We start from the raw sequence: 10,958 nt of genomic DNA on the forward strand, positions 1-10,958 counted from the left end.
CCCTTCTACCTCTGGGCTACACTCCCAGACCTATTTTATATTTTTTTATTTGGAAACAAGGTCTCTTAAGCTAGCGCAGCTGGCTTTGAACCTGCGTGATCCTCCTGTCTCCGCCTCCCAAGCGCGGGGATCACAAGCGTGAGCCACCACGCCCGGCCACACATAATATATTTTGAAATCAGTGAAAATGAAAGCCCATCGCTGGGCGTGGTGGCGCACGCTTGTGATCCCTGCGCTTGGGAGGCAGAGACAGGAGGATCGCACAGGTTCGAAGCCAGCCGCGCGTGCTGGCTTAGGAGACCCTGTTTCCAAATAAAAATGTAAAAATAGGTCTGGGAGTGTAGCCCGGAGGTAGAAGGGCTTCCAGGAACCCCAGTACCACCAAAAAAAAAAAAAAAAAAAAAAAAAAAAAAAAAAAAAAGAAAGCCCATCATAACAAGCCAACAAATACATAAATCAGGTCGTTTCAGATTGCAAAAGGTGCTAGGAAGAAAATCAGATGTGGCTTAAGACAGCCCAAAGAGAGAGGGGAGGGGCCCGGCCACAGAAACAGTAGCAGGACGATGGTGGGCCATCGTGAGCCTGACTGGGTTTCAGAAGAAACACAAGAGAAGCAAGCCAGGAGTCCGACACAGCCCCACCCGGGCGGCTCCCGACGGACGGAGCCGGCCTCCTTTGACGCTAGGAATGCCCAGCAAGGCCCAGGGAGAAGTCGTGGGGGCAGGGGGAGCCGTCCAAAAGCCTTCCCCAGGGGACCGCCTCAGCTGGGAGCCACACACTTCTGCTTTCTCCCCCTCTCTTTCTTCCTGCCTGTCATGTGGACGTGATGGTTGCAGAGCCTCGTGTTCGCAAGGAACTCTGAAAATGGGCGCAGCAGAAAGCAAGACGGCTCTTGGCGGAGTTGCCAATTGGGGCCCGGATGCCCTACCACGTCCGGATTGATTTCACATGAGAGAATAACGCCTAGATTATTTCAGACATCATAACTGGGTTGGTTTTTTTAAATACTAGCAATCTAACACAATTCCTAACTGGCAGATTTATCAGACAAAGCTTGCGCCGTAGCTCTCACTTTCCCAAAACGATGATGACATTATCTCCCACCGCACACGATTTTATACACTGTGAGCCTGATACTCCTCCCGTCGCGGCAGACGCCGTCTCCTCCCCTTGAACTTGTGGCCCTCTGTGACTGTCTCAACAAACCGGGACGGTGGAAGCGGCGCTACGTGCCTTCTAAGGCCAGATCATAAAAACGCCACGCATTTCCTCCTGGCTCTATCTTGGGACAACCGCTCTTGGCACCCGGCCACTCTGCTGTGAAGGCGACCGACATCGTCCACGCAGAGACCACAGGCAGAAGCCACAGGAAAGTTTTCAAGCCAATATCCCCACTGAACACCAAGCCAACCCGGTCACTGAGTCTTCCAGCTATGGCCCCAGACATCATGGGGCAGAGACAAGCTCCCCACCACCACGCCTCATCCAAATCCCTGGCCCGGAGAGTCTGTGAGCATAACATCACAGCTGATTATTTTTTTTATTATTTGTTTGTTTGTTTATTTATTTTGGTACTAGAGATGGAGCCCGGGGGCATTCTACTTCTGAGCTACACCCCCAGTCCTATATTTTATTCTTTGTTTTGAAACAGGGTCTCACTAGTTGCAAAGGTCCTCACTAAGTAGCTGAGGCTGTCTGCAAACCACGATCCTCCTGTCTCAGCCTCCCAAATGTTGGGATGACAAGAGTACACCACCACGCCCTGTTGGCCTCCCATATTTTCATAGCCAGTTTCTCCCCATTCAGGTCTCAACTCAAGAGTCACCTCCTGAGCCGGGTGTGGTGGCGCACGCTTGTAATCCCAGCATTTGGGAGACTGAGACCAGAGGATTGTGGCTTGCAACAGCCCCAGCTACTACTTAGTGAGGCCCCCTGCAACTTAGTGAGTCCCTGTTTCAAAGTAAAGAATAAAAAAATAGGGCAGGGGGTATATCTCAGAGGTCAAATGCCTCTGGGTTCTATCCCCAGACCCCCCCCCAAAAAAAAAATAGGGCTGTGGGTGTATCTCAGAAGTAGAATGGTTCTGGGTTTCATCCCCAGTACTGGAAAAAAAAAAAAAGATGGGAGGCATATGGTAGAGGGGACAGAGGATACGGGAGCCATTAGATGTTGAGGACAATGAGACGCCAAGGGCTGGAGTGAATGGGTAGATGGATGAGTGAATGGATAAGCAGATGGATGGATCAGTGAATGGGTGTGTGGGCGGATAAATAAGTGGATGGATGGGTGGATTAGTGGATGGATGGATGGATGGATGGATGGATGGATGGATAAATTGGTGGGTGGGTAGATGGATGGGTGGGTGGGTGGATGGATGGTTAGGTGGGTTGATGGAAGGATGGGTGAGTTGATGGATGAATGGGTGGGTGGATGGATGGATGAATCGGTGGGTGGGTAGATGGGTGGATGGGTGGGTGGGTGGGTGGGTGGATGAAGGGATAGATGGATGGTTATGTATGTATAGATGGATGGAAGAGTGGAAGAATGGGTGGGTGGATGGTTAGGTGGGTTGATGGATGGATGGGTGAGTGGATGGATGGGTGAGTGGATGGATGGATGGATGGATGAGTGGGTGGGTAGATGTATGAAAGGTAAAGTGAGTGGATGGATGGATGGATGGATGGATGGTTAGGTGGTTTGATGGATGAATGGGCGAGTGGATGGATGGATGGATGGATGGATGGATGGATGGTACATGGATGGTTAGGTGGGTTGATGGATAGATGGGTGGATGGATGGATGGATGAATGGTTAGGTGGACGGATAGATGATGAGTGGATGTATAGATGGATGGAGAGATGAGTATATGGATGGATGGATAAATGGACAGATGGATAGATGAATGGATAGATAGAGAAGTTGTTGAACAGTTAGATGGGTGGGTGGGTATAATGAGTAGTGAATGAACTGGGAGGTAAATGGGTGCACACATGTGTCATTAGGTGGATGGATACATGAAAGGGCTATGAGGGTGGGTGGGAGAAGACAGATGGGCAGGTGGATTAATGCTTTTATGACTAGAACAGGGAGGATGGAAGGGGGCTTTTAAACCAGAAGTCAGAAATTTTTCTAAAAAGGGCCAGCTGACATTTGAGGTTTTGCAGACCACACATTGTCTTCTTTGCCATTTTTTACAAATGTTTAAGAAGGTAAAGCCCATAATTAGCATCTATTAGAGCCTGCCTATTAACCCTAGTTAATAGCCTAGTAGTTTGCCTCTTGTTAAAAATTAGCCTATTGAGCCGGGCGTGGTGGCGCATGCTTCTAATCCCCGAGAGGCTGAGACAGGAGGATCGCACAGGTTCAAAGCCAGCCTCGGGTACTTAGTGAGGCTCTCAGCAACTTAGTGAGATAATGTTTTCAAATAAAGTTTAAAATAGGTCTGGGAGTACGGTCCAGAGGTAGAAGGTCCCTGGGTTCTACCCCCAGTACCACCAAAAAAAAAAAAAAAAAAAAAAAAGATGAGCCTATTACCCCTAGTCAATAGACTACACAAAATCGGGACCATGGCCATTAAGAATCAATTTGAGGGCCAGGCAAAGCGGTGCACACCTTTAATCCCAGTACTTGGGAGACTGAGACAGGAGGATTGCAGATTCAAGACCAGCCTCAAAAACTTAGCAAGACTTTCAGCAACCTAGTGAGATCCCTGTTTCAACAAAAAAGAAATAAGAAAAAGGGGCGGGTATGTAGGTTAGAGGTACATAACCCCCTACACCCATGGGTTTAGTCCCTAGTACCACACATACACACACAAATCAATTTGACTGGAATTTGTGGTAATCATCAAGTTAGCTCTCTCTACCATTTGACAAGCCCGGGGACGAATCCGAAACACGAAATCCACAGCCCTGCCTCCACACAAGAGCACGCCGTACCAGGGACCTTCCTACCAGGCAATTCTGGGATGTTGCCAACCTTAGCGACCAGGGACGAATCCAAGGTTGGGGCCCACAGAAAGTGTCATGGAGCCTCTGGGTCGCCTTTAAAGAGCATCCCCGGTGCGGCGAGGACGCAGAGTCACAGCAGAGACTTCTGTCCCCTCTCCACGCAGGCGCTGGCGTCATAGTGACAGCTCCAGCGCACCATTTCCCGTAACAGGCTTCCGAGTTGTGATTTTTATGAGCTCTCCCCTTTTCTCTCTGCGTTAGTGGCTCTCCCGCTGGCAGTAGGCAGGGTGAACGAAGATGGAAGGTTCCTGTTAAAACCCTCTTAGCAGAATCATAAAACAAAGGCCCAGCCCTTCTGCCAGGCTGCCGGCTCAGGAACATGAGAAAGAGAGAAAGGGAGAGGGGGAGAAGAGAAGAGAGAAGAGAGGGAGGCAGAGAAGAGAGAAGAAAGAGAGAGGGAGGAGAGGAGAAAGAGAAGAGAAAGAAGAGGGGATAGAGAAAAAGAGAAGAGAGGGAGAGAGGAGGAAGAGAAGGTAAGAGAGAGAAGGGAGGGAGAGAGAGGGAGAGAAAAGAAAGAAGAAAGGGAGAAAGAGAAAGAGAGAGAGAGAAGAGAGGGAGAGAAAGAAGGGAGAGGGGGGGTAAGGAAGATGAAGAATCGCTGATCTCTTAGGGCAGAGAGAGAGGAGTGGGCACACTTCACCCTGTGGACTTGGGGGATTTATTTATTTATTTATTTATTTATTTATTTATTTATTTATTTATTTTTGGTGGTGGTACTGGGGTTCCTGGAAACCCTTCTACCTCCGGGCTACACTCCCAGACCCATTTTATATTTTTTATTTGGAAACAGGGTCTCTTAAGCCAGCGCGCCTGGCTTCGAGCCAGCGCGATCCTCCTGTCTCCGCCTCCCAAGCGTGGGGATGACAAGTATGCGCCACCACGCCCAGCAACTTGGGAGTTTAATACGCACATGAAGTCCTCATCCTGAAGGGACGAGGTGCCAGCCCAGAGCCACGCTCTCCTCCTCCTGGGAACCTGTGACTGCCCTGTGTTCGCACAGGGAGCTCAGTGGGATTCATCAAGAGGCCTGGCTTGATGCTGGAGGGCCTGGTACACCCAGGGATGACCCTGCCCCATCAGGCATGAAAACATCGGATGGAGAGGGGACCCAAGTGTCCATCCTGGCTCAGCCACCATGTGACACATGCCAAGCCCCCTCTGCTGAGCCTCCATGTGACCACCTACAAAGTGTCCAGGGTGGACATACACAGCTCTGACATTCTGTGAGACGATGAATGACCGGTACCAAGCAGTGGTAGAAACAAAAACCCAACTATATCCTAGTACTTTGTAGGCTGAGATAGGAGGCTCTCAGGTTCAAAGCTGTCCTTGACAATTTAGCAAGGGGCTCAGCAACCTAGTAACCCTGTTTCCAAATAAGGAATAAAATCAGTCTCGGGGTATGGTTTGGAGATAGAATGCCTCTGGGTTCAATTCCCAGTACCATTAAAAAACAAACAAAAAAAAAAAAAAAAAAAAAAACTACAGAGCCGGGCATGGTGGCACACACTTGTAATCCCAGCACTTGGGAGGCTGAGACAGGAGGATCACGGTTCAAGGACAGCTTTAGCTACTACTTAATGAGACCCTTTGCAACTTAGTGAGACCCTATTTCAAAATAAAAAATAAAAACTAGGGTAGCAGGTGTAGCTTGGAGGTAGAAGGCCCGTGGGTCCCATCCCCAGACCCACAAAACAAAAATCAACAACAACAAAAAACTATAGAGCCAGGCATGGTGGCACACACTTGTAATCCCAACATTCGGGAGGCTGAGGCTGAGACAGGAGGATCACAGGTCGATGACAGCCTCAACTACTTAGTGAGGCCCTTTGCAATTCAGTGAGACCCTAGATTCAAAATAAAGAATAAAAAGCAGAGCTGGGGAAGCCGGGCATGGTGGCACACACTTGTAATCCCAGCATTCGGGAGGCTGAGACCTGAGGATCGTGGTTCGCAGACAGCCTCAGCTAAATAATGAGGCCCTCTGCAACTCAGTGAGACCCAGTTTCAAAATAAAGAATAAAAAATAGGGCAGAGGGTATAGCTCGGAGGTTGAATGTCCCTGGGTTCCATCCCCAGACCCACACACACACACACAAAAAAAAAAGCAGAGCTGGGGGTGTAGCTCGGAGGTAGAATGGTCCTGGGTTTCATCTCCCATACCACAAAAAGAAAAAGAAAAAAAATGAGAAACTCACCAGACTTAAGTGCTTAAGCATTTGCACGTATCTGTGGAGGGAAAGAGGCGAGAGACTGAGTTAACTCGGTCCTGGGGGAGCGGAGAGGTGAGTTTGGGTTTCTGTGCTCGGGGCTCCGGCATCGCCGGGGACACTCACGCTTTCTCCGAGGACAGCAGTTCCTGTGCGATGACCAGAGCTCTGGATGGTCCTTCCACCTGTGAGAGGAGACAGAGAGGTCAGCTGGGGCAGTAGAAGGGAGACCTCAAGGCCGGGCGTGGTGGCGCACACTTGGAATCCCAGCATTCAGCAAGTGGAGACTGGAGGATCGCGGTTCACAGACAGCCGCAGCTGCTTAGCGAGGCCCTTCGCAACTCAGTGAGACTCTGTTTCAAAAAATAAAAATACTAAAAACAAAAAAAAATAGGACTGGGGGTGTAGCTTGGAGGTACAATGCCCCTGGGTTCCATCCCTAGTACAGAAAAAAAGAAGAGGGACCATAGCCAGGGCCTCCAGATGGTCAGAGGTGAGTTCTGAGAGACTGCCTGATGGCCTTGGCGGGTAGCTTTTCTCTCTGTGTACCTCAGTGTCCCCATCTGCACGGGTAGAGGTGACTTGCCTGCAAAACACTGCTTGCTGTAGGGGCCGATCTGTGTGTCATAGGATAATTAACAGTGCCCATGGCATCTGTCACTAGGTAACAGTCACAGAACCCCCTCTGAGACCATGTGAACAGAACAGAACTTAGAACCCACAGTCAGTCTGTGTGTGTGTGTGTGTGTGTGTGTGTGTGTGTGTGTGTGTCTTTTTCTGCTACTGAGGTTGAGCTATGCCCCCAGCCCTATTTATTTTTAAGGTACTGGGTTGGAACCCACAGGGAAATTCTACCTCTGAGCTACACCCCCAGCCCTATTTTTTATTCTTTATTTTGAAACAGGGTCTCACTGAGTTGCAAAGGGCCTCACTAAGTAGCTGAGGCTGGCCGTGAACCACGATCCTCCCGTCTCAGCCTTCTGAATGCTGGGATTACAAGCGTGCGCCACCACACCCGGCTCCCCGACCCTATTTTTAAATAAGTAATTTATCTATTCATTTATAAACATGGTCTCACTAAGTGGCTGAGGCTGGTCTCAAAACTGCAATCCTCCTATTTTAGCCTCCCAAGTACTGGGATTACAGGCATGTGTCACCATGCCCGGCTTATTTTATTTTTGCAGTACTGGGGATTGAACCCAGGAACATTCCACCTCTGAGCTACACCCCCCAGCCCTATTTTTAATTCTTTTTTTTTCTTTCAGTATTGAGGATGGAACCCAGGGCCATTCTGCCTCCGAGCTACGCCCCAGCCTTATTTTTATTCTTTATTTTGAAACAGGGTCTCACTGAGTTGCAGAGGGCCTCACTAAGTAGCTGAGGCTGGCCATGAACCGTGATCCCCCTGTCTCAGTCTCCTGAATGCTAGGATTCCAACCCTGCACCACCACGCCCGGCTTAAGTCTTTATTTTGAAACAGGATCTCACTAAATTTCAGAGGGCCTCACTAAGTAGCCAAGGCTGGACATGAACCTGTGATCCTCCCGTCTCAGCCTCCCCAATACTGGGATTACAAGCATATACCACCATGCCTGGCTTCTAGGCTGTTTATTTCGTTTGCATATCTGTGTGTTTGTGACACTGGGGATTGAAACTGGGGACATTCTACCTCCGAGCCACACCCTCAGCCCTATTTTACTTTTTACTTAGAAATAGGGCCTTGCTTAGTTGCTGAGGCTTGCCTCAAACCCGCGATCCTTCCGTCTCAGCCTCCCAAGTATTAGTAGTACAGACCTGTGTCACCATGCTCAGGTGTTTACATGTTTTATCTCCCCGCATCCAGATACTGTTATTATCTACACCTCAGAGATGAAGACACCACAAGGCACACGCAGGTGCTGCTCTTGAGTCCTGACTGGCAGAGCCAAGATTTGAAATCAGGTCATCAAGTTCCAACGTCCAAGCGCACTATGAGTAAGAAGCCCCCCACCTACCACGAGGCGGTGTCTTGAGAAATCCATCTTAAAGCAAAACTACTACAAGTCAAAAATGCATTAAGCAGGGCCTGGTACCACATGCCCGTAATCTTAGTACTTGGGAGGCTGAGACAGGAGGATCGCGATTCGCGGCCAGCCTCAGCTACTTAGTGAGGCCCTCTGCAAATCAGTGAGACTCTGTCTCAAAATAAAGAATTAAAAAAAAATATATAGGAGTGGAGGTGTAGCTTGGAGGTAGAAGGCCCCTGGGTTCCATCCACAGTACCACACACAAAAAAAAAAGTTCTGCATATTGAGAATGCATTAAACTGGGCCTGGTACCGCATGCCTATAACCTCAGTACTTGGGAGGCTGAGACAGGCGAATCGCAGGTTCGAGGCTGGTGTCAGCAACTCCTCAAGGGCCTTTGAAATGTAGTGAGCCCATTTCTTTTCCTTGTTTTTTGCTTTAATTACAAAATAAAAGAATAAGCCAGGCGTGGAGGTGCACGCTTATAATCCCAGCATTTGGGAGACTGAGACAGGAGGATTGAGGCTTACAGCCAGCCTCAGCTACTTAGTGAGGTCCTATGCGCCTCCGTGAGATGCTGTTTCCAAATAAAAAGTAAAAAATAGGGCTGGGGTGTAGCTTGGAGGTAGAATGCCCCTGGGTTCCATCCCCAGTTGCGCAAAAAATAAAGAAAAGATAAAATAGGGCTGGGGGGCATAGCTCAGAAGTAGAATACCCCTGTGTTCCCAGTACTACACACACACACACACACACACACACACACACACACACACACACACACAGTGTCTATGTGTATGTGTATGGATATGGGTATGGATATGGGTATGGATATGCATAGATCGTCAGGTCTGGCGTCCCAGCTACTTAAGGCAGGAAGCTCACTTAAGTCCACAATGAATTCAAGACCAACCTGGGCGACATAATGCAACTTTCAAGACAAAATGCACCGCAACACCTGATAAACCCATCGTACGGGTGAGAAAGCGATGTCAAAGTCATGGCAGGGTACAGACATGTGAGCGCATCGTAGACAACAGGGTCTGAGCAGGAAACTCTGCCCTTTGCCTTGCTGTGGGGGCCGGCAGGGGGTCGCCCCTCCAGACTCGGTCTTTCTTTTCTTTTCTTTCTTTTCTTTTTTTTTTTTTTGTAGTACTCAGAGACTCAGGGACATTTTACCTCTGAGCTATACCCCCAGCCCTATTTTTGGTTTCATTCATTCATTCATTCATTCATTCATTCATTCATTCATTTTGTGGTGCTGGGATGGAACCCAGAGGCTTTCTACCTCCAGGCTACACTCCCAGACCTATTTTCTATTTTATTTGGAAACAGGGTCTCACTAAGCTGCTGAGGGCCTCACTAAGTAGCTGAGGCTGGCTTCGAACCTGTGTGATCCTCTTGTCTCAGCCTCCCAAGTGCTGGGATTACAAGCGTGCGCTACCACGCCCAGCTGTTTTATTTTGTTGTTTTTGGGTTTTTTTGGTGGTGGTCCTGGGGTTCCTGGAAACCCTTGTACCTCCGGGCTACACTCCCAGACCTATTTTATACTTTTTTTTTTTTTTTTGGTGGTACTGGGGTTCCTGGAAGCCCGTCTATCTCCGGGCTACACTCCCAGACCTATTTTATTTTTGGAAACAGGGTCTCCTAAACCAGAGTGGCTGGCTTCGAACCTGCGCGATCCTCCTGTCTCTGCCTCCCAAGCGCGGTGATTACAAGCGTGCGCCACCACGCCCGGCCTATTTTATACTTTTTATTTGGAAACAGGGCTTAAGCCAGCGCGGCTGACTTCAAACCTGCGCGATCCTCCTGTCTCCGCCTCCCAAGTGCGGGGATTACAAGCGTGCGCCACCACGCCCGGCTGGTTCTTTATTTTTAAACAAGGTCTCAATACGTTGTGGAGGGCCTCACTAAGTAGCTGAGGCTGTTTCCAAACCCAGATCCTCCTGTCTCGGCCTCCCAAGTACTGGGATTACAAGTGTGCGCCACCACACCCGGCAGGACTCATCTTTCTAGTTCCTGACCCTCAGGGGCGTGCTAGAAACGAGGACCACAGCCCCCCACCCCGCAAGACCCCGAGTGGCTGAGGGCTATAGCCAGCTCCTCTCAGATGCCACAGCTGCCTCTTCTGGAAAGCAGGGTGTGCGAACACCCCAAGGACGAGCTGAGATGATGAATGGTTTGCTCACACCCCACTCCAACCTCTGGAGTTATTGACGCTGCCATTGTTAAAACCTCCGAGCTGTCGGGGACACACTTCTGGTAGGGTCCGGGCACGGGCCATTCTGCACGTCTCGCCCAGGCCCTCCTGCCAGACGGGCAGGCTCTGGGTGGGACACACAGGGCCGTCCTGCCACAGAGGCTCGGCCGATGACGGATGTGTCTTCGGCCGGCAGCAGAGAAGAAGGCCGGGCCGGCCCGCTGCCCAGCACGCCTCTCAGAGCTGTTTCTAGGCGTTGTCCAACCGGGCCATTTGACAGAGATGTTTGTTTAACCAGGAAATGAACTCCAAGGTTGACGGCAATGTCCAGGGACAAACTTCTGGGAACAGGGTTCCTCCCAGGAGCGGGGGGGCGGGGACCCCAAGGCTGCACTGTCCTCTTTCTTGGACCCAGGCTGCGGTGTTGACGGGGGCAGCCGCTTGCCCCCTGTCCACTTCCGCCCCCAGCGCCTCCTTCAAACTGGCTGGTGGAGGTTTGGGCTCTTCTGAGACCGGGGCAGGTTGGGAGGGATAA

At 50.1% G+C, this 10,958-nt stretch overlaps 1 protein-coding gene across 1 annotated transcript in view; it reads right to left on the bottom strand.

Moving 5' to 3' along the window:
• FGD5 (FYVE, RhoGEF and PH domain containing 5) overlaps positions 1 to 10,958 on the bottom strand; it is a gene marked incomplete at its 3' end in the record, with an annotated part of 144,002 nt that overhangs the window by 34,480 nt on the left and 98,564 nt on the right. Inside the window, exons 4-5 of the mRNA XM_080718145.1 lie at positions 6,347 to 6,405; positions 6,209 to 6,239 (exon numbers count right to left, since the gene is read on the bottom strand). Of these exons, the coding sequence (XP_080574271.1) occupies positions 6,209 to 6,239; positions 6,347 to 6,405 (90 nt within the window). The remainder of the gene's footprint in view (positions 1 to 6,208; positions 6,240 to 6,346; positions 6,406 to 10,958) is intronic.

This window comes from Muscardinus avellanarius (assembly GCF_963383645.1).
Source record: "Muscardinus avellanarius genome assembly, chromosome: 22".
Taxonomy (NCBI): Eukaryota; Metazoa; Chordata; class Mammalia; order Rodentia; family Gliridae; genus Muscardinus; species Muscardinus avellanarius.